The sequence below is a fragment of the Misgurnus anguillicaudatus genome, chromosome 24 (genome assembly GCF_027580225.2).
Source record: "Misgurnus anguillicaudatus chromosome 24, ASM2758022v2, whole genome shotgun sequence".
NCBI classification, from domain to species: domain Eukaryota; kingdom Metazoa; phylum Chordata; class Actinopteri; order Cypriniformes; family Cobitidae; genus Misgurnus; species Misgurnus anguillicaudatus.
Window position 1 is genome coordinate 13,829,685 of NC_073360.2, and position 22,633 is coordinate 13,852,317.

At 37.8% G+C, this 22,633-nt stretch overlaps 1 protein-coding gene across 1 annotated transcript; it reads left to right on the forward strand.

The window, feature by feature from the left end:
• The first annotated feature begins 4,924 nt into the window (after nt 1-4,924).
• Nucleotides 4,925-7,005, forward strand: LOC129437740 (mRNA decay activator protein ZFP36L1). The gene is made up of 2 exons (XM_055196033.2): nt 4,925-5,082; nt 5,255-7,005. Exons 1-2 carry the CDS (start codon nt 5,050-5,052, stop codon nt 6,209-6,211), a joined length of 990 nt encoding a protein of 329 aa, XP_055052008.1. The 5' UTR covers nt 4,925-5,049; the 3' UTR covers nt 6,212-7,005.
• Nucleotides 7,006-22,633: the final 15,628 nt, after the last annotated feature.

The window sequence follows — 22,633 nt, forward strand, 5'->3', positions numbered from 1 at the left end:
CAGTGCTTCTTTATGCATCTTACGCCCATTTTACACGTTTAAACAGGAAGCTCTTCATATCCGTTCGCTCAGTTTCTATAGTGAGCTGATTCCTGGGTAATTATATTACAGTCCACTCCCTTTGGGACTGAAGGAAAAATCATCCAGAAAAATACGAATAATCATTTTATTATCTAACGTCTCAAAAAAGTGCATTCTTAAAAATAAAGGTGCATAAATGGTTCTTTATTGCAATGCCACTATTTTTGGTTCCTTGAAGAACCATTTAGTCAAAAAACATTTCTTTTTACCCTTTATCTAGAGCTTTTTTTACCAAAAATAATCTCTTTTAAAGGTTCTTCAGATGCTAAAGGTTCTTTATGGAGTCATTTAGCCAGAAATGTTTTTTCTATGCACCTTTATTCTGAAAAGTGCATTAGAAAGTAAAATTGCTCTCTAGTGTCAACAATTACAATAAACTTCCTCTTGGATTTTATTTAGCAATTCTTCATACAAATTTAAGATTGAGAGATAGATAGAGAGAGAGAGAGAGAGAGAGAGAGAGAGAGAGAGAGAGAGACTGACAGACACAACTGCTGGTTAAATGTAGGATCTCGCTCTACAATGGGAGATTCTGCACCCAGTCTTGATAATCATACCGCGCTCGTCTGTGAGCTCCAGGCCCAAATATTCCCACAGGGAAGATGCAACACATGCCACTATTTTGTAATGACCGACTTGAATCACAACTTGAATTAGGGCTTAGTCACTGAAAGGTAAATCTGAAAAACAAGTCAGGCTCATTGTATTAATCACAACTAATGCTACCCATGACTTAAATTGCGCTTTACTCCCAATAACTTCAGAATGTCTGTTAAAAGATTATTTTACCTGAAATATGAGATTCAATTAACTCTTTTGTCACTTCCAGTAGGCCTCTACAACAATTCCTCAAAAAAAAAAAAAAAAATTCCACTGAGAAAAGGCATGCAGTTTTAAATCCAATTATACCACGCATCTGTTGAATGCTGTATTCTGATTGGTTAAGAAATGTTCCACGGGTATGCATTATTTTTCGATAACTGCACACCTAACTTGTCAAATGTCTTAAAAATAGGCACCAGAGCAATGTTTGTGGTAACCGTGGTATGAGTGGAATAATTGACTCCGGTCCTTTGAATTATGTAAGGAATAATTGACGATGGGCCATTGAATTATATTATTCCTCTTATACCACGGTTACCACAAACATTGTTCTGGTGCCTTTTTTTAAGACTTTTGACAAGTTAGGTGTGCAGTTATCAGAAATTAATGCATGCCCACGGAACATTTCTCAGCCAATCAGAATACAGCATTCAACAGACCCGTGGTATAATTGAAAATAATGCAGATTCCCGTGATATAACTGCACTCATGCCGCATTACCACCTTGGGTGTGCATTATTTTCTTATAATTCAATGGCCCGTCGTCAATTATTCCTTACATAAACAATTGGAAGAATTCCGACTTTAAGCTGAACAACTCATACTTTAATGGCATCTTTATAAGAGGTTTATTATTCATGTTCAGATCTCTCCCACACAGAAAAGGCATATATGTACATGTGCACTGTTCGAAAGAATTGTCGGAATATGTAGGTATCACCTTTAAAAATTTCCTATTAGGTACTATTGGGTACAGACACAAATTTGGTACCAATATGTACCTTTACTGAAAGGTAATTTTTGAAAGGGTACGTCCCAATGATACTTGGAGTACTTTTTTTTATTCTGGGTGTATGTCACATTTCTTATTTTGAAATTCATTCTGTACACGAGTATACATTTCATGTGTTTCGATATATCCTATTTCTGGATGGGAACTATCTTTATTTGTTGTGTGTACATGTATGCCAGCTGAGTCCGCTATGGCAGGAATGTGACAGCTTTAAAATGCAAACTCCGTGCCAAGCCTCGCTCCGTAAAACAAATCCAGAACAGCAGGAGATTTTGCGTTCTTGGTGCTGTTGTAGTTCGGATAAAATGGCAGATGGTATGGTTTAGTTGCTCATGTTGTGAATCAAAAAGGCATTTAAAAGAGGTGAGAGATTTTAATCTGAAGACTCATAGTAGTTTAACTGTCCTAGCGACTATGACTAGCTTCGGGTGTGTGCGTGAGTGTTTGTGTGTGTAAACATATGGCCTGCATAAACACAGTTATAGCACAGAGGAAGGCGGTATTTGGTGGATAAAGCTAAGTTTGTTCCTTGGTGAATATTTCACACTGTGGAAATGTGTTTCAGAGGGATGTGTAAAATCTAAAGACTCTGAGTGAAATCAGAGCAGAGGAGACAAATGCAAACACTTGCACTTTACAGTTGCAGTTGCAGCTTTGAAAACTGGAAAAAAAAACTTTAATATATCGGGTCTCTACATCTTGGTTGCTCATATATTGCATATTTTAACATTCATGTCCAGACAAATTTGAAATTTTATATATAATAAATATATTATTTTTGATGTATGGGTACCACCAGGTCTATAAACCAGCAGTGTACATTTAACACTAATGATTTTGCTGTGTGTAATCCAGTTGGTGTTATGCAAGGTTTAATCAGAAAATGTTAGTGCCAAGTGGACATTTAGGAAGGAGATAAATTATGCCATATATTTACATTTCCAAATATAAATATCCCTCTTAAATAACAGATTTTGCCTTTTTCTTCTAAAAGTAAAACTGAAATGAGGTATAAAAGCAGTGTTTTGAGCAAAAGTGAGGAAATTATATACAAAACCAAAAAGGTACTTTCCTCATAGAGGTTGGCTAAATGATCTTTGGCCCAAGCACACTGTTTTGGTCCTGCTGAGTCACAATACACTGCAATACACAGAAAGAAAAGTGAATATAACACCTTGTTTCTCTGTAGAAGTGGAAGTGAATGTAGACAGCAGCATTATCTATACCATAGTGTAGTGTGCAGGCTATAAGAAAAGTGAAAGAGCAGACTATAATAAGCAAAGCATTAGTAAGATGTAAGGACATCTACTGTCATGTTCTAATGGAGTAACATGCCTCATATTGTTATGGATAGCCATCATAACTTAAATTGTTTTATATTACATTACATTAATTAAATAAATTCAGTAGTATTTTATTCATTATGCCCAACCAGCCCAGTCTCACAAAATTTTGTTATCACGTATTTTTTATTCTTTTATTCACGTTTTTTCGTGATCGTATAACGAATTCCTGTTTCGTGTGATTATCACGTATTGGTTACTCAATTGTTTTGTCATTTTCTTACCATTGTCGCTTCGGTTTTGGGTTAGATTTACATAAAATGAAATCCCTAACCAAACCCAACTCTAACCCTAATGCCAGGCGACATATTAAAAAATTAATCAGAAAAAATAGTATAAACCAATACATAAAGTGACAATAGCAAGAATTAAAAAAAAAAAAAAATACGTGACTATATCACGAAAGTTTGTGAGACTGGGTAGGCCCAACACAAGATAGAAGCTACAAAACGTACACTCAAATAAAAATGTACAAGTTTACACTGATTTAATGGATCCGAAAAAAGCGATAATGGCTCATCTGAGGAAATCCCCTCATATTAAGGTAAGCTGCCATTGCTCACCAGAATCCCCGCCCGATTATGTGAAAAGAAAGCTAAAACCATCTGGGTGACCATCTATGCATTTGTTTGAATACACTACATGTGAGTATGAGCAAGCAAACCAAACCACTGATGAGGGAGAGTTTCCATTTATGCGGGAACGCTGCCAGTGAGGAAAACGGGAGTGCCAAGATGCCTAAAGAAATGTGTGACACAAGTGAAAATGTCCAAGTCTCATGAACCCTTTTTAACATCCATGCCCAGTCGAATTGGACAAAGACATGGAGAGAGGTGGCTATTTTTAAGTGAACATGAGCGCGCTCGCCTGTTTTTAGCTGCATCTGTCAATGTGGCAATACAACTTGGTAGTTATGATGCTGTTGACCATGGCCAATGTGACCTAACATTGCTAACACTGAAGGCAACATTTGTTAGTCTGAAATTTCCGTAGGAATCAGCAATTCATCTGCAGGTGACGGATGAATCACTTTTGGGTTTCTCTAAACCATTTAAGATGCTTGCACACGGACGTTACATGTTTTAGAAAAGATTTTAAAATTATTTTAAAGTATTATTTTTTATTATTATATCATCATCGTCATATTCAACAATAACATATTAATAGTGATGATGATAAATAGCCTAATAATAATCCAAAGCTAGATGTAGTATAAAGTCTTCTATACAGCAGTAAAGGTGATATAATTTATATTTATATATATTTATTATTAATTATTACTTCAACTTTACAAACAATCAAGGCAGTAAAGGTGATAAATTCATAGTATTAGGTACTTTTTTTGCTATTTTAACACTGTAAATTCACCGTTTGGCCACAGGAGGCAAATGGATCCAATAACAACATGAGTCAGACTGATACCTCAAAAATGAAACCAGGACCCAGCTGACAGACGATCTTAAGTACAGTATTGTGACTTACACTTTTGTTATATTACATTTTTTTAATATCTCACAAAATTACATTCATAACCCTCTACAGAAGAATTAATTTAATTTAAATGTGCATCATTTTTAATAATTATTTCAAACTGTTATTATTAGCCTACTATTTTTGATACAACATTTCCCCAATTTTATTTTTCTCACAATAATTTGACAAGAAAAACAAAATGGAAAACAAAAGAGTATCGTTCTCAACCAAACGTTGTGATCGACAGGCCATGGGAAACGTCTGTCGGGACAGTTATCGACAGGTTACTGTAAATTAATCATTACCCTCTTGTTTTGGCTGTTGGTGAAACTGAAACATTTTTTCTGCCACTGGTTAAAAATACTCAGGCTTTGCTTTACGAGTGGGGTGGACGCAGTGTACGGGAATAAGGCCCCGCCTCCCTCTCGCTCTGAATGTATAAAAACAGCACGAGCACAATTTTGAAAAACAGCATCGCTCTTGCGATAATACGACAGTTTGATAGCAACGTTTCTGGGCGCTAAACAACACTTCACTATGTCCGATACATTGGGTGAAAGTCTTTTAAAGGTAGGTTCAATCCGAATTGAGCTTTATTTGTTTACATGCATATAAATGCGTAAAAAACTTAGTTTTGCTTCTGGACCCGACTGATTCCATCTACGTGGCACACCAAGCTCATCTGTTGTGTTTTAACAGTTAAGGTGTAACTTACTCATTTATTTTCATTATTTCTTTCCAGAATCTGATCAATTTGGGTTTAGATGAAGCGTTTCCTCTATCCCGTCCTTTTCCTCCGAAGAGCATCAGCTCCGAACGGCTCACCGACGACTTCATTGGCTGGTCCGGTGACACCTGGAGCGACAGAGCGCCCGGTAAACCACAGTATTCCCTCAAACCGGACCGATCCATGAGTCTGACCGACAGCTGTCTGTCTACCTACAACAAACTGAAGCCCAATGATGTCCCTCCACCACCCGGATTTCCTCCTCTGACAACCCTGCCATCAACCCGGTACAAAACCGAACTGTGCCGTAGCTTTCAGGAGCACGGAAATTGCAAATACGGCACCAAGTGTCAGTTTGCCCACGGCGAGAACGAGCTGCGCGGTCTGTACCGTCACCCAAAATACAAGACGCAGGCATGTCGCACTTTCTACCAGTTTGGATACTGTCCGTACGGAGCCCGCTGTCACTTCATCCACGAGGACAAGAGCGGGTCCGGCGACCAGAACCCGCGTCTCCTTCGCCAAAGTGTCAGCTTCGCCGGTTTCTCCGGACCTCGCAGTACATCACCTCCATACGATATCCTGAACTTCACCCGTGCGCCGTCTGTCTCTCCCCCGCCCGCTGATATCTTATCCCCGGTATTCACTGACTCTTCCCGCGACATGTTTTCTTTCAGCCGTTACAGTAGCGGAGATATCAACGGTGCGCCCTTCACGACCGAGCCTCAGTCTCGGTGCGTCTGTGGACACGGAGATAACTTCCGAAACACTGGGAACGGCCTTCACGTGAATGAAGACCGCAACAAATCCTTCGTGGGGCCCGGCCTGCAGCGCTTTTCTTCAGAGGACTCGCTGTCAGACCGCGAGAGTTACAGCAGCACCGGCAGCTCGAGTGGATCCGAGTCCCCAACCTTCGACGCGGCGACCGGGAAGCGCCTGTCCGTGTTTGCCCGGATGTCCGTCTCTGACTAAAACTCTTTTATTATGATTCCTGTCCGATGCAAATGATTTATTCGAGTCTTAATACTGTTAATTTATTATGTATGTATGTATGTGCTAAAGGAGATTATTTTCATACGAAGCTGCCCTCCAAAGCTAAGTAGGCCATATTGTTTTTATAACGGTGTATTATTTTGTGTATTTTTCTGTGTCTTCCTTTTCAACTCTGCTAGCGTTGGCAGAAAAGTGCCTTAAAAAAATATCATAACCTATGCTAGTGGCCTAAGCAGAGCTTATGGCCACACCACCATTTAATATCTAATATAAATGGAAAGTATCAACCAACAATGTGATAAACTTGAGAAAATGACCTTACATTCACTCACAAAGAAATGCACTTTACAAATCTATATTGGGAGAATGTTTCCATGTAGCATCTTAACCAAAGCATTATAATGTTAGGTACCTGTTTGTACAAGAATCCTAAGAAACAAACTTTAAACTGTATATTTATATTGGACAAGACGTGTTAGGTTGTGTAATGTTTTGACAACCCTGGTTGGGTCCTTTCTAAAGGAAGCTTGTCTTTCATCAGGGACTGTAACAGTACAGTATTTCTATAGATTAGATTGCTTCGTTTGCAATTTTTTTTAATTGTATAGACCTAACTAATATATTTATTAAGTATTTATTGAAGTTATAACAATGTATTTTTTACTTATTTATCAACATGTGTCAAGGTCTTAAAAACATTTAAGGTTGACACAAACTGAAAACAATTTCAGTTGACCAAAATAATGTAATAAATGCAAATTGTGGAAAAGCAACTGAAACCGTCTTTATGATTGTTTATTATTACTATTATTGTTACTGTGTGTGCGTGTGTGTTGTACACCAATGGCACCATAACATTACAAAAATATCCCTGCATGCTCATTGCCCCAATGCTCTCCTTCATTTCATAATCAGTTCATCACCTTTCTAAAAACATACAGTACTGTTGTGTAAATATTAGGATCAGAATTAAGGTCATGTTTGGCACGCAGAAAAGATATTTTACACAGCAACTTTAAGATCTGATCCACCCATGTGATGGCTACCCATATGTCTGGAACAACCAATAGCTCTTTGTTAAGATTATAATCTCTGCACAGTGTTGCAAATGATGTTGTCAGGTCTTGATCTGTGGGTTGGGCAGTTAAATTGAGTGCAGTATGATCTTATCAAGCATTATAAAGACACGTATGACAGTGTCAGGCATTACATAAGCCTATGCATTGTGACTTCCTTGAACATACTCCTTGGAGCAGATTTAAGCAATGTGAATATTACATAACCCAAAGGAGTATAACATTGCAACAACAACTGGACCCTCTGTGACCTAAACTTGCACTGTAAAAAAATGTCAAATCAACATATATTTTTATGTTACTTTAAGTTGAATAATTTCAACATGTTTTATAAGTTATGTCAATACAAGTCAAAACTTAAAATAGTAGGTTGAACTAGCTTACAAAAGTGAGTTGTTTTAACTTCATGGTGCATTGTGTTTTTGTACATATGCATAAGGTAAATATCAGTGTTAGGCAGCTCTTTCTCTTTAGATAACATTTAAGGGCGGTTTCCCTCACAGGGCTTATCCTTGTCCCAGACTAAAATGCATGTTTGAGCTGCCTTACTTTAAAAACATCTTGTACTGCACATCTTAACATATATCAAGTGCCATTGTTTTGTCTCAAGATTTACACCAGTATTGTTTTTTGTAAGGTATGTTTGTAAAACCACTTAAATGTCCTAACTAAGGCCTAGTCCAGTATTAATCTAAAGCCTGTCTGGGAAACTGCCCTTAATGTTTAACCGTCCGTGTTTAACCTTTGAACCTGTCAATAAGCCTGTGCAAAGACACTACAATCATGATATACTGATTCAAACGTCAATCTCAATTGAATTTAAATATGATCCATAATATTGTCAGTGACAGAAACACTTTAAAAAGAGAACCATGCATACCAAATGCTGTTTTACCTTTCTATAAAATCAGTTTGGAATTACAACAAATACATGTAAGCACAACATATTTTGTCTACGCTTTGCAATAACTGAGTTTATGATTTACTGTTTATATACATATATCAGGTCTGTTATTGTATAAACCTGCTGCAGTCTGAATAACCTTTAAAATTTGGCAACATTACCTATGTAAAAATTCAACTTGACTCACTTTTGTTTTCTTACCCAATTCCTGGAAACCCCAGTTCCGAACAGTACACTTTATCTGACACACCCATTTCTAGGTGCCTTTTAAATTATGAATTGATCAGATGAAATAAAGGAAACATCTGAATATGTAATGCTGGAGAGGTTTCATGAACAGTGTTGGTAAATACTTTTAAGGACAATTTAGGAACACTTGCAAGGACAATAAATAATAAAAAGCTTTAAAATACACAGGAGTATTTCCTAGTGAAAAAACAGCATGTTGATTGGTTGGATTTTTGCAGGCTGGTTTTAGAGCAGTTTTGACAACGTTATAGCTAAAAAAGCTGAAGTTTGGTTTGCAAGACTGGTCAAATTGCTGTTCGGCTGGTAGGTTAACTGGTCTTCCAGTTTGACCAGCTTGACCAGCAAAGAAGTCAAACCCTTGTAATCCCAGCATACTAAAACCAGACTGTGCAATCTGCAACTTGTTTAGGCTGTTTGTAAGATGTTTATTTCTGCAGGGCTATTTCTGCATTTGAACATTCAACATGTTCTAACATACAGTATGTGACCCTGTGCCTGTAAAAACCCAGCGAAAGTCAATTTTTTGTGATTTACTGTTTTCTGCATAAATTCATCCTACATAAAGAATTCTGTGAAAATATAACTTTAATATATTTAATATTGACTAAATAAAGTAATTGTAAGGGGGTCGCACACCGGGCGCGCAGCTCAGCGTCGCACCATGTCGAGTCGCGTCTAGGACAACTTGGAGGTATCGTAATCCGGAAGTGCACATTAAATAGAATGAGCTTCGTCAGATAGCGTCTACTTCAAAATGCAAAAAAAAAAGTTAGCAGCCAATGTTAATCGTTAATGATTTGGGACAAATATGATGTCATTTAATGTTAAACTATGTGAGGGATTTGAGCAACATCCTGAGTCGTAGCTGGGTGGCGCGGACAGGCGCCACCTGTCAGCGCCGGTGTGCGTATACTCATAGAAAGCAATGTGTTCGATTTTTTAAGAACTGCGCGGCGCTGCGTGTCCAGTGTGCGACCCCCTTTAGACATTAAAAACAATGTGAAATCAAATCCTAATCTCATTATTAGAATAAGAGATTTCCCAGGATTTCACAGACAGGGTCACAAATATGAAATAACATTCAGTTGTTGAGTGGACCACATATACTTAACATGTATACAAAACATACAAAAATGGCAGGCTGGGCCCTAAGGCCTTTCTAAACCAAGTAGAAAAATTCACATGGTTGTAATTTTCTTTTGGTTATTATTTTAATCCTGTTTACACCACATAGCGAGCAGCACATCTTAAATTCAACATCGCTGTGTCACGTGAGATATGTCACTTTAAATACCATCACGACACTGTTTGTCAATAAGGAACTAAGTGTTTAGCTCCAGAAAAATCTGATTAAATCAGCAAGAAAACTTCTTTGTCATCCCACCTCAAACAAGTGTTTGGAAATCTTGGATCTGTTTTTGTGCATGCATAAGTTACTGCGGTTAATATGTGTCGCAAGGCGGCCACTGTCACATTAAAGAGTTAAATTAACTTCATTTTGTTCCTCTTGTGGCTGAACACGTACAGGATGTGTAACCATAACAACAGTGGCAGTCCAGTAAAGCAAATAACCATGAACACACAAATGGCTTGTCTTTAGCCTGTCCTTTTCAGCGTGGTTTAGGGTGCTCTTGGTGCGCTTGACACAGTAAACAGCGGCAGCTGTTAAACAGCACAGTAAAGCCAGCCTGAAAATTGCAATAACTGTGTGTGTGGATTGTGATTACCTCACTGTTTGCTAATGCTTGTGTACTTTCACAGCTTTCAGTATAAGAAGATTATTTCAGCACCTTAGAATGTATTAATAAGGAATTTCATAAAATACCACATTTGATCAACATGTTATAAAAATCATAATAGTTGTATGTGATTATCTTTGCAACGTGCTTAAGATGTCTAACTAGTGACAAAAAATAACTTTATCTTATCGCAAAGCTCATCAAAGGTTTGATTCTGATTGGTCAACATTTTAGGAACAAATATTTTGGTATAATGTCTGATATAACAAAATAAATGTAATAAAATCTATTTTTGTATACAGCAAAGTATTTTTAAGGGAGTTGCATCACTGCGCCGGCATGTCTGCAGCGCCTCTAAGTTTTGCTACAGCATGATTCTTTAACGGTTGATGATTGGCTCTTTTTACTGGAAGGCGGGACTAGAATGGAATAGACTGTTGCAACCATAGATATACATAATAAATGCCATAGATATATACACTTGGGGTTCTAAACATGCGTCAAAACCGCCGCCATCTTGTCATAGGAAGTAGCTAGGTAAAGCTGCTATCTCCGTCTGTACTTCGAATTCATGGACGATGCCGGACTTTTGTGCTGCGTACGGATGTTAGGGCTACTAGCACTATGCATTATAGTTAGAAAAAGTAGATTAATTTAAGTAATTTTTTCTGGCTAAATACATGTCTGACTGTTGAAACGAACCAAAAGAAAACCTAGAAAATCGCATTCTTGGCAATTTATGGTGATTTTATTTCCGTCACACCATTGCCTACAATGGCGCTGATGCAGGGCTCCCCTGTTTCAAGATGGCAGCTCTATTTGACGATTACTTTCCAATGAATTGCCGTAGCCAAGGCGACATCTAGTGTACATATCTATGAATAAATGCTAGATGTCTCATCAGCGCTGCTGGCCAATGGAGGTCGACGTCCGCACCTGGCGGCCATCTTGTCACAGGCAGCTCGCTCACTCATAACATTGTTTTAATGGTGCATGCACTTTTTAAATAACCATAACTTGCAAAATTCTCTACCGATTTTCTAATTGTTTACTGATGTACTTATGACACTGCATACTTATGAATAATGTTCATGAAACATGTTCAAGCATGCAGAATTATAGCCACGTTAATAACGTTTGTAAGAAACCAAACCATTTGTAAATTCATCAAGATTTCAGTGAGATAAGAGTATTTGTTCGTGCAAATCACTCACCTTACATCAGGTACCGTAGAGCACGCCAGAAAGCTTGCCCGTGACAAGATGGCTGCCGGTGATGACGTTATAGAGACTTCGCCTTAAGACATTTAGCCTTTATTATGTATATCTATGGTTGCAACCCCCCAATTCATAGCAATAGCAGTGATGCATCTTGGATAAAGTATCTTTGTTTACAAACATTTGGTCATTATTGCATAAGTGTGTTGTCTGTTAATCAAGCTGGTTCAATTCTGTAACGGCCGATTGACTTTACATTATTCCCTACACTGTCAGAAAGAAATGGTTAAAAATGCTTGGGGCAATACCCTTTTAAAAAGTACACCTTTGCACCTAAGTGGGGGTGTACAGGGTCCTCGTAGGGGAATGTAGTATGTAACCCAGGAGATGCACATGCGTCGAATGTCTGTGTACACGTGCCAATCAAATAAACTATATTTTGCCATGCGAAAAACCTATAATATGGGCTTAAAGAGTTCATATTAGTACATCAAAGGTACAAATATACATATTTAGGACCTTTTACTGTCTCAGTGACAGCCTGGGATCCTTTGACAGTGTACATACTGTGCATTTACATTATTCTTTACATTATTCTATTGCTTTTTCAGCTCGTTTTTAATGATAAAGAAAGTTCAGTCAAAGAGGAAGTAAACAGCTACAAAGGCCACATACTATATTAAGTCGCCTCTTGAACACAGTCTTTTACTTAAAATAAATTAAAGTGCACAATGAATAGAAACCACAAGGCCAGATAAGACAGCGACACTGAATATTTTAAACATTTAACGTATTCCTTAGAACAACATTAAATAAAAACTACTGAGGCAGATCAAGACACGCAGATAAGGAAACAGAGAACAAACAAAGAGCTATCATATGGGTTACTATGAAAACCTAAAATATCAATACCAACCATTGGTTTGTTCATAACTTCCTCTCTACACCATCGTGTCTATACCACATCCTGTCCAATAAAAAGGGGGATTCAATATGTTTAAAAACATATTAGCTATTAAAAAAACTGTAGGCTATTGTTTAACTGAACTAAATGTAACCCTGTCTGTGAAATCTAAATTATGAGATTAGGAGCACCAAAGTTTGATTGACTTACTCCTCAATATTAAAAAGATCAAGATTGTATTTTTACAAATTGTTCTTTACATTATATGTATAGGATCGTTTTGTGTAGAAGACAGTAAAAGGGTGAGTTTTTACAGGCAGGGTCAGAAATGTGTAAGCCATTGTTCAAAACAAAACATATGCATGAGGTTTGTTTCTGGTAAGTTACCCCTCCACCCCATGCATTAATGGTTAACCGACCATATAGTCCTTTATACTTTAACCCCCTTTTAACGCTCTGTTTACAAACCTGTTTTAAGATACACTACAATGCACAATGCCAGTAACACCCTGGATCATAGATGTGTCTAATGTTTAACCAGCCTGTTGGATTACATTTGTGTTAATGAATAAATAAAATGAACTTTCAATGCAGTAACACAGTACGCTATTATGCTCCATTTATTAGATTTTATAAGTTCCATTGCGTCATATGATTACTATGAAAATAATCTGATGCGAGTAGAGACATAATTGATCTCGAGTTAAACTGTACTGCCAAAGTCTCTGTTTAAATATTTTGTACGCAGGAAGTCATAAGAAAGTTTCACGTTATCCACGTGATTTCATGGTTTGCTATAAACTTTCTTTTGGGTCAAGGTTCCAGTTGTGAAAATGTCTTTTTCTGCTTCGAGTAGCATTAAGGGAATTGCACAACTCGGCTCGGCGCAGACGTGTTCAGCGTCATGGAAACGCATCTGGCTTCTATTCTGCCTGTGCAAGTTGCTGTCTAAGCTTGTCAAGGATCTGCCTGCCAAGAACAATACGAGGTCGGATCCCATGCAAGGAGCGCATGAACACATGCGGTCAAAAATATGAGAAGCGAGCGAGAGATTGCTTAAATCACAGTCGGCCGTTGCTAAATCACTCGCATCTGTGCAAAACTATTTTCACCGAAGGGAGTGTTTCCATTTCAAATGTTACAAAAAAAACTTCCTGAAACACACGCCTATTTTAGGAAAAGTTACTGAGGCAGTTGAGTACATTCATATGGGAGCGTTTGTATTTTATATGGCATTTGGAGTATCCTGTCGTTAGGACAAAATAACAAAATACCTCAAGGTTTCTGAGAAAGCTGCTTTTTACACTAACAGCCGGCGTATGCAACCTACCAAGGCTATCAGTCTTCACGTCGTTGTTTGTCTAACATTTCCATACCGTAGAAGAAAACGTTTATATGGCCATTAAATAGTACGAAACATGTAAATATTTAGGTAATAATACACCGTCCTGACATGCCCAGGAGCTAAAAGTAAAAGTGAGGATTAAGAGGTGAATTTTTTCTCTCATATTTCCTCTCACTGTCTGTGCTTTTGCGTCACAACCAAGCAAGACCTCTCCTCCCAAGGGCTGCTGCTGGGACGAGCGCTGCTGGAGTTTGGAATGTACCAGGGAGAGTGCATGTCCATATATGGAAGTCACTTCCACTACTGGGTGTTTGACGTCAGCAGGCAACTATTTCCCCATTTTCCTTCATTTCCCTCTTGTGCCTGTTTCAGAAACCATATCAAGGCCGCACAAAGCATCTTCTTCACTGTTTACAGTTCCCTTTTTTGCAAGGATGACCGCTTATGACTGATAGATTAAATAATATCTTGATTTAGGGAAAATGATCATTGAATATATCTATAAATGTACAGCGGGCCCGAAAGCCTTTGGACATTTAAACCAAATATGAATGTTACTGCATTAGGTAGCAAAACCACTGGCATTCATTTAAAGATAACACTTAAAACACAGAGCATTACAAATATAACCTTGTATATGAGGATTAAATGTTTTGAACACTTTGTTTTTGTCAAATATGGGTTAAACATGTGATAAACTGCACATTTGGTTCTGCTAGGACACCCAGTGCGCTAAACAAATGACCTGGAGCCTTGAACCTGTTGGATAAAAGCATACTACTGCATGTTTGTATTGATAATTTGTTATGTAATGCAATGACATCCGTACAATTTAAAATTTTGCTTACATTTTTTAATATACCATATATATAGGATATTTATTAAGAATCTATAGAGGTTTTAGGACCAAATGTACGTTTCAACAATGACAAAACACAATAGCTATGCCGAATAACGGAAGTGAGGAGAAAAAGTGCACGAGTTTAGAAAGTTACTTGAGTTAAGGTTACAGAAATTTTCGCTAACACTCCAAACCTAAGTCTCGTGAATCTCACACCTTTGTAAATATATCCTCCTACGAAATCGGTATGACTAGTGTTTTAAAATGTATAACTTTTCGCATTAAATCGCATGACAGAATCACACATTATTTTGCTTGCATGTTTTCTCAGCACAAAGTTTATTTAACAATTTATAGCACATGTCGAACTGTACATCACGTACTCTGAGTAAAAGGACAAACAATGGTTAGCAGGTCTAAATATATAAGAACGCACATTGTCTTCTGTCTCATGCAGAAGTTTTGTTTCTCCTTCCTGTTTTAAGTTCCCTTGTGAAAGATAACGCAACAGCCAAAATCTACATCTGTTGCTTGCTGAACTGTCTGTCTTTTTTCATTCCCATATTAGGATTCAAGCAGAAGAAAAACAATGGTTTAACAGCACCACAATACGGTTATCGCACCACAATACGGCTATCATTCGCGAAATAACCCTATAACCAAACTGACTCTGTTACATTTACACTACTTACAGCCGTATTTTCAACATGCATGGATTTTACATGTAACTATTGTTGTAAAAAAATGTATTATCTCTAAAGCCCGGAGTATAGACGGTTTCAGCAGTAACAACATAAACACGCGGCTTTCGTGGTCATCACGTAACTTGCGGTAAACTCTGCGAAGAATAAATAACAAGTCCTTTTAAAGTAGTTTATTTATATAACAATCAAAATAAACAACACGTAGATTACATAGGAACCCAAAACATTTGTTATTTTCGACGAAGTATTTGTTTAAGAGTTCAGTTTCAGCAACTAGTCAGACCATTAAACAAACCGAAACCGGAAGTAAAGTCCAGACCAGATGTTATCGAGTCACCGCACGAGCGCCCGATGAAACGGTCTATAGACGCACATGCGGTGGTGCGATTAAGCGTATACTTCATTTTTTTTTTTTTTTAATGGTCTGACTAGTTGCTAAACTGAATTGTTGAACAAGTACCTTGTCGAAAATAACCAATGTTTTGGTTTCCTAGGTAATCTACGTGTTGTAGTTGATATGAATAAACTACTTTAAAAGGACTTTGTTTGTTAATTATTCTTAGCCGGAAGTTACGTCTGTTACACGAAAGCCGCTTGTTGATCTTGTTACTGCTGAAACCGTCTATAGTCCTTTTTTACGTAACGCCACAGACGTTTTCCCGTTTAAACAGACGTTTGACGCATGAGCATTGCAGCAAAATGCAACGCATCTTCTGGGCTACATACTACATTCTCCAATAGGCGCATGCACAGTATACAGTATACAGTATGTGTGCACTGTTCTGATAATGCATACGCGTAAAAAATGGACTATACTTCGGCTTCAAAAGAGGTTACTGTAAATGTGTGCTTACAAAATAGGAATATATATAAACCAAAGCTCTGCAAACACTAAAAAATGTTTACGGTTTTAAACGAGGGGCAACCTTCCGATCTCTCTGATGAAGCCAATACGGAATTGACTTAAACTGCAATTCGTCCACTGGCCACTAGAGGCTGGCTCCAAAAGGGAGTCAATTCCCATAGACCACCATGTTAAAAATGCCCAACTTTACAGTAGAAAATAATATGTTTACAGCCTCGTACAAAAATTGTTTTTGGTCTATATAGCTAATTTTGGCCTTCATGACAACTGTGAGGGGGGTGAATTTTTTGTAAATAATTAAGGGGCCACTTGAGTGAGGGGTGAACGACCACTGCTGTCACTGTGTTGGACAGAATTGCACACTGCATGGGTTACAATAAAAACCTATGCTGGGGTGTTTTCAATCCAATTGCTAGGGTGTTTTAACCCTTGGTTGAATGACAACCCATCATAGGTTAATTTATCATCCAACGGTTGGTTCTGGATGAAACAATCCAAATGCAGTATGATTAATATGTGAATAATACTTTAGAAACTGGTAATTGTGTAAATTACTGTAAATCACATGTATTATTATGACTGCTGTATACTTTATCAAAGGTGAAACATCAGATGTGCAAAGTCATTATTCTCATTTATGAAATCCTGGTACAAACTCTGGCCTGTAATTAGTTAATGAGTCATTTATGACATTTACAGTCATTTGATGAATTACTTATGTTACTACTTAATCACAAGTCACATAACAGACAGAATCTCTTGACTCAAACCTTTACATTTAAGCATTCGTCAGACGCTTCTACGTTTTATTTCAAACACGTGCTCTATCCATTTTTGCTGAGGCATCATTTTTTAGGGAGCATGTGAAGCAGCTTTCAGCATGATACATGAAACCGGACTCAGCATATGGCCAGATGGTCAGACTTCAAACAAGCAATTAAAGTGATGTTTATGTTGAGTCTAAAATAAGTTTCCACTTGGGTATTCTGAAAAACTGCACATGACATTGCAAGTGTATGGCGGTGAACAATTGGCCTTTGTGGCCAGCGTGGCTGGATATTTAAACAGGTGTGTGATTTTTGAGAGGGAAGTATGAATGTCAGTGGAGCTTGAAAGAGTCACTTTTTGTGAGCGCCCTCTCCATCACACAAAGAGGCGGTTTTTGCAGGTGGGGCAAATTCCTACACCGTGCTTTAGAAAAATATTGTGGAAATTACCTGACATGAAATGAATAACAAAGAGTTTTGAGAGATGAGGTTATATGGTGTTATGAGTTTATGTTTTAGACTACTTTGAGTTAAATTCACTTTTAAACATGTTTGCTTTAGATATAGCAAGAAAAATATCTTCACATGCTGCTGCTGTGGTGTTGTGAGACAGTTAGAAGATAGCGTGGATCATAAATAAAAAAAATAGAAACTACAAATTGTGCATTAGAAGACTGACAATGCATGTTTTTGTAGATGTTAATTGCTTCTTAACAAACCTCTGCTGTCTTAAAGGGATAGTTCACCCAAAAATTAAAATTCTCTCATCATTTACTTACTCTCATGTTGTTACAAACCCACATAAATTTGTTTATTCTGATGAACACAAAGGAAGATATTTTGAGAAAAAATAGTAGGAAAAAATAATACTATGGAAGTAAATGGGGTGCCCAAACAGTTTAGTTACAAACCTTTCTCAAAATATCTTCCTCAGAACACAGAAATGTATACAGGTTTGTAACAAAATGAGGGTGAGAAAATTAAGACACAATTTTCATTTTTGGGTGAACTATCCCTTTAAAGCAGTGGTTCTCAAACTGGGGGGTGCAAGATGGTGCCAGGGACCCCAGTTTTATGACATTTTATAAAATACATTAATTTATCATAAATTCTGTGCAATTAAACATCAAAAATATAAGGCTACTAACCAACAACACTACACTGTATCATTTGCTTTGTTCAATTCAAATTTTAAGTCTGAGATTGTTTTATGTCATGGATTTCTTTGAGAAGGGCGGCAAAGGGATGCACCCCACAAAAGAGGGGGGCCACGCACCAAAAAGTTTAAAAACCCATGTCTTAAAGAGATAGTTTATAAATAATAATTATGTCATAATTTACTCACCCTCAAGTTGTTTCAAACCTGTATAAGTTTATTTGTTCTGCTGGAACAAAGGAAGATATTTTAAGCAACGTTTGTTACCAAACCGTTTTGGACTTGCATAGTGTTTTCCTACTATGGAAATGAATGGTGCTTCTGCTTCCTGCTTTATTACAAACATCTTATTTTGTGTTCATCAGAAGAATGACATTTATACCAGATAGATAGATAGATAGCCAGATAGATAGATAGGTAGATAGGCAGATAGATAGATAGATAGATAGATAGATAGATAGATAGATAGATAGATAGATAGATAGATAGATAGATAGATAGATAGATAGATAGGTAGATAGGCAGATAGGAAGATAGATAGATGCATGACTCATGCATGACTTTGCTAAAATCATTCTGCTTTAAAGCTGGACCTTGAAGTTTGAACAACATTACAAAAGCAAAAGGGGAAATTGCGAACTGTGGAGCATTGACTCTAAATAAAGAACTTCTGAGTGGAACAAAACAGTAAGACCACTGGAAATACAGGGGCGACAGGCCATTTCTAAAATACCTTTATCCAGTCAAGCCATCGCTGATGTTGAAACAAAAGCACCTCTGATTTAGACCACCTGACACGGTTGGTTCCATTATGGTTTTCAGTAGTGGTTTGACTGTTACCACTTATATAACAACTGCTTGCCTTTTTTTCCACCCCAGAAGTGCAAAGCTATTCCATTTTAGCGGCCGCTGTATTTGACCACCTTGAGAGGAAACCGTCTTAGGAAAGAAACATACTTGAGAGAAAACAATAACAGGATCTTAAATGGAAACTCGTGTTTTGTGTTGCATAGATTCTGTTCGCTATAAACCATTCAGACAGGAAGTTTGACAGCTGAGCACTGCAAGTACGAGGATAAATATACGTGAGCTATACATAAAATGTGCATGGCATTGCATTAGTAACAACGTTTTGAAAATGGTCAGCCACGATTCTCACATTTTTTTGTAAAAATAACTTTGCTTGTCCATTTTCGCAATCACATTCATGTGGCCTAGCTTGTTAACCTTAGCCAAAACTGGTCTAGGTAAGACTTCCATTATTTGTCAGGTTACGCTTTCAAATGTACATGTTCTCATGAGAAAAGTTTCATAATACGATCATCAGCCATCGTTGTGGTATTTCTGTTCTGGCTTTGTATTCAAGAGTGCTTTCCCTTGCCGCAGTGTGACTCTTGAGTGACGTCTGCTTTCACATCAGGTGTGAGGTCACACTATACTTCCTTTAGTTTATTGATTTTTACTTTGTTTACACAGACAGTCCGCTAGTCATAACAAAAAAAAAACTAGTAGGTAGCAGCAGAGAAGCAAGTCAATTTTCTCTTGAATCATTTTTTATGTTGTCTGTGACACCGATTAGATGTGTGCATATGTTTGTGGAAGCCTAAAGTTATTTTGGAAGCTTCTTTTTTTATTTTAAAATGTCTATTTTTGTCTCATTGTTGCTATGGCATGTGGTTTTCACTTCCAACGTCGCTGCAAAATAACTCTCATACAGGATATTGTGTCAGTAACAAAAATATACCTGAGATGCAAGCACTATTTTATCTACATTTTCACGTTAACCAAATGAACCAGAACACTCAGAAAAAGTGCCACAAGAATTGGCCTCAGCTATTCAAATTATGACTTTGCCTTGTTTTTATTTGTTACCCAGTGTTCAGTATATTTCAGAATATTTTGGTTCAAGCCTGCAACAGGTTTAAAAGATAAATGAAGCAACCCACACAATCTCATGACAATTCACAATTTAACATTTTACCTTTATTTAAGCAGGAAATAAAACTCACTGAGATTAAAATCTTTTATACGGGAGTGTCCTGGCCAATGGTTATGGTAATTTATGGTAAAATCAGAGAAACAGGAAGTGTCTAATATCAAAGGCAAAAAATGTCTTATTGTGATGCCATGTGGGGTGTATGTTCGGTCGAAGATTCCGATCTCATCAATGTGCCTATTGTGACTCCCGGGTATAGCACCACCTTAAGGCACCAGGAACTGGGTCAATCACAAAGGTGGATTTTTTTGACAGTTGCATGCAATGAACTTTTAAATACTCCTCCTAAAGGATTCTTGTGATTAACTACAGAAGTGGTCAACATGATGCTAAGACATTGTAGATGCTAAATTGCGAAAGGTATTTTTGATATCTCGAATGCTGTTTCCATGGCAATGTGTCAAACTTTACTTTCATTTTCCAGCATATTTAAGGCTGACAGTTACATGCTGTGAACTTTTAAATACTCCTCCTATGGGATTCATGCGATTGACACCAAAAGTTGTGTCTATGATGCCGAGACATTGTAGATGCTAAATTGCAAAAGGGATTTTTGATATCTCGAATGCTATTCCCATGGCAATGTGTCAAACTTTACTTTCATTTTCTGGCATATTTAAGGCTGACAGTTACATGCTGTGAACTTTTAAATACTCCTCCTATGAAATTCATGCGATTGACACCAAAAGTTGTGTCCATGATGCCGAGACATTGTAGATGCTAAATTGCGAAGGGATTTTTGACATTTCGAACACTGTTCCCATGGCAACGCGTCAAACTTTACTTTTATTTTCAGTGACATTTAAGGCTTTTGGCGTGCTTAAAATAACACAAACAACACACGGCAGACCACACACATCAGTGTTGTCGGACGTTAAGCGTTGGCTAAAGCTCAGACACAGGCGTAGCTCTATAACGAGTCTCTAGCGCCCTCTTTCATCTAAAATTTGCAATTAGTTTTACCTACAATCCTGAAACGTAAGTATATTGCTATCATCAAAACAAACAACTTTCAAATTTACTGTCATTAGCTCAGCCCAACATGAAGTTGGCCATTTTGGATTTTATGCTGATTTTTGAACATTTGGATGCCTTGAACTTTTAAATAGTCCTCCTAGGGGATTCATGCGAGACATTGCACTTGCTAAATTGCGAATGGATTTTTGATATCTCGAACGCTGTTGCCATGGCGACATGACAAATTATCCCGAAATCAGAGAAACAGGAAGCGTCTTATATCTAAAGGGAGTCGCACACAGGACGCGCAGCTTGGCGCAGCGCCGTTCCAAAAAAAACGAACACATTGCTTTCTATGAGTATACGCGCATCGGCGCCGACAGGCCGCCCAGCTATGACTTAGGAAGTTGTTCAAATCCCTGTCACCCCACAGAGCGCCACTCACATAGTTTAACATTAAATAACATCACATTTGTCCTAAATCATCAATGATTAACATTGGCTGCTAACGTATATTTGGGATTTTGAAGTAGATGCTATCTGACGAAGCTTGCGCTATTTAATGTACACTTCCTGTTTACGATACCTCCGAGTTGTCCTAGACACTACTCAACGTGGGCGCGACGCTGAGCTTGCGCGCCCAGTGTACGACCCGCTTAAGGCAAAAAATTTCTTATTGTGATGACATGTGGTGTGTATGTTCGGCCAAGGATTCCGATCGTATCAATATGCCTATTATGAGTTTTGGGCATAGCGCCACCAGCAGGCGCCAGGAAGTCTGTTGGTTTTAAAAGTGGATATTTTCGTTGTATGCGATAAACTTTTAAATACTCCTCCTAGAGAATTCATGTGATTGAGACCAGACTTGGCCAACATGATGTCGAGACATTGCACTTGCTAAATTGCAAACAGATTATTGATATCTCGAACCCTGTTGCCATGGCAACGCGTCAAATTTACTTTAATTTCAGGCATATTTAATGCGTTTGGCGTGCTTAGATTAACTTAAAATTTGGCACACACATCAGAGTTGTCGGCTGTTAAGTGTGAACCATAAGGTCAGACAAAGGTGTCTCTTAAGTGGCTCACTAGCGCCCCCGTTTGTCTACAATGTGGGGTTTCTTTTACCTACAGTCCCCAAATGGGTCAGTAACAACATAAAAGAGTCCACCGATATATACCCACTTGATGCACTTGCCCACCGTGCAGTTTTCTCGAGGAACCGTGTAGCAATAAAAAAACGTGCGAGGGCCCAGCTATATTTTTCATTTTTGCTTTTTTCACGATAAAGGGATGTTTTTGTGTGATTCACGTTATATGAATTCATACACCTCGTAAAATAGTTACCCACGCTGTCACTGGGACGGTACCCTTTTAAAAGGTCCTAAACTGAACTCTTTAGGTTCAATGGTGCCCTACAGCCCCAGTGACAGGTTTTTGACCATGAAGTATTTGTTCATTTATACATATGTTTATTATTTTGATCCAGATCTCTTTGTCCCTACTGTGTGTGAAGCAATCATGGCTGACCTGTGATCCACTTTTGGGTCATGACCCACCTCAGTTCAACAATCTGGACAAACCTCAAACAAGTTCTCTTTTTTTGCTCACCGTAAACATCTGGCCAGCCCATCAAGCTCAGTCCGTGCAGACACAAACACATGCAGGCCATCATTCATTT

Coding starts and splice junctions, on each gene's coding strand:
- LOC129437740 (XM_055196033.2), top strand. CDS start 5,050: ATGTCCGATACATTGGGTGAAAGTCTTTTAAAG. Junction 5,083..5,254: donor TGGGTGAAAGTCTTTTAAAG/GTAGGTTCAATC, acceptor ATTTCTTTCCAG/AATCTGATCAATTTGGGTTT.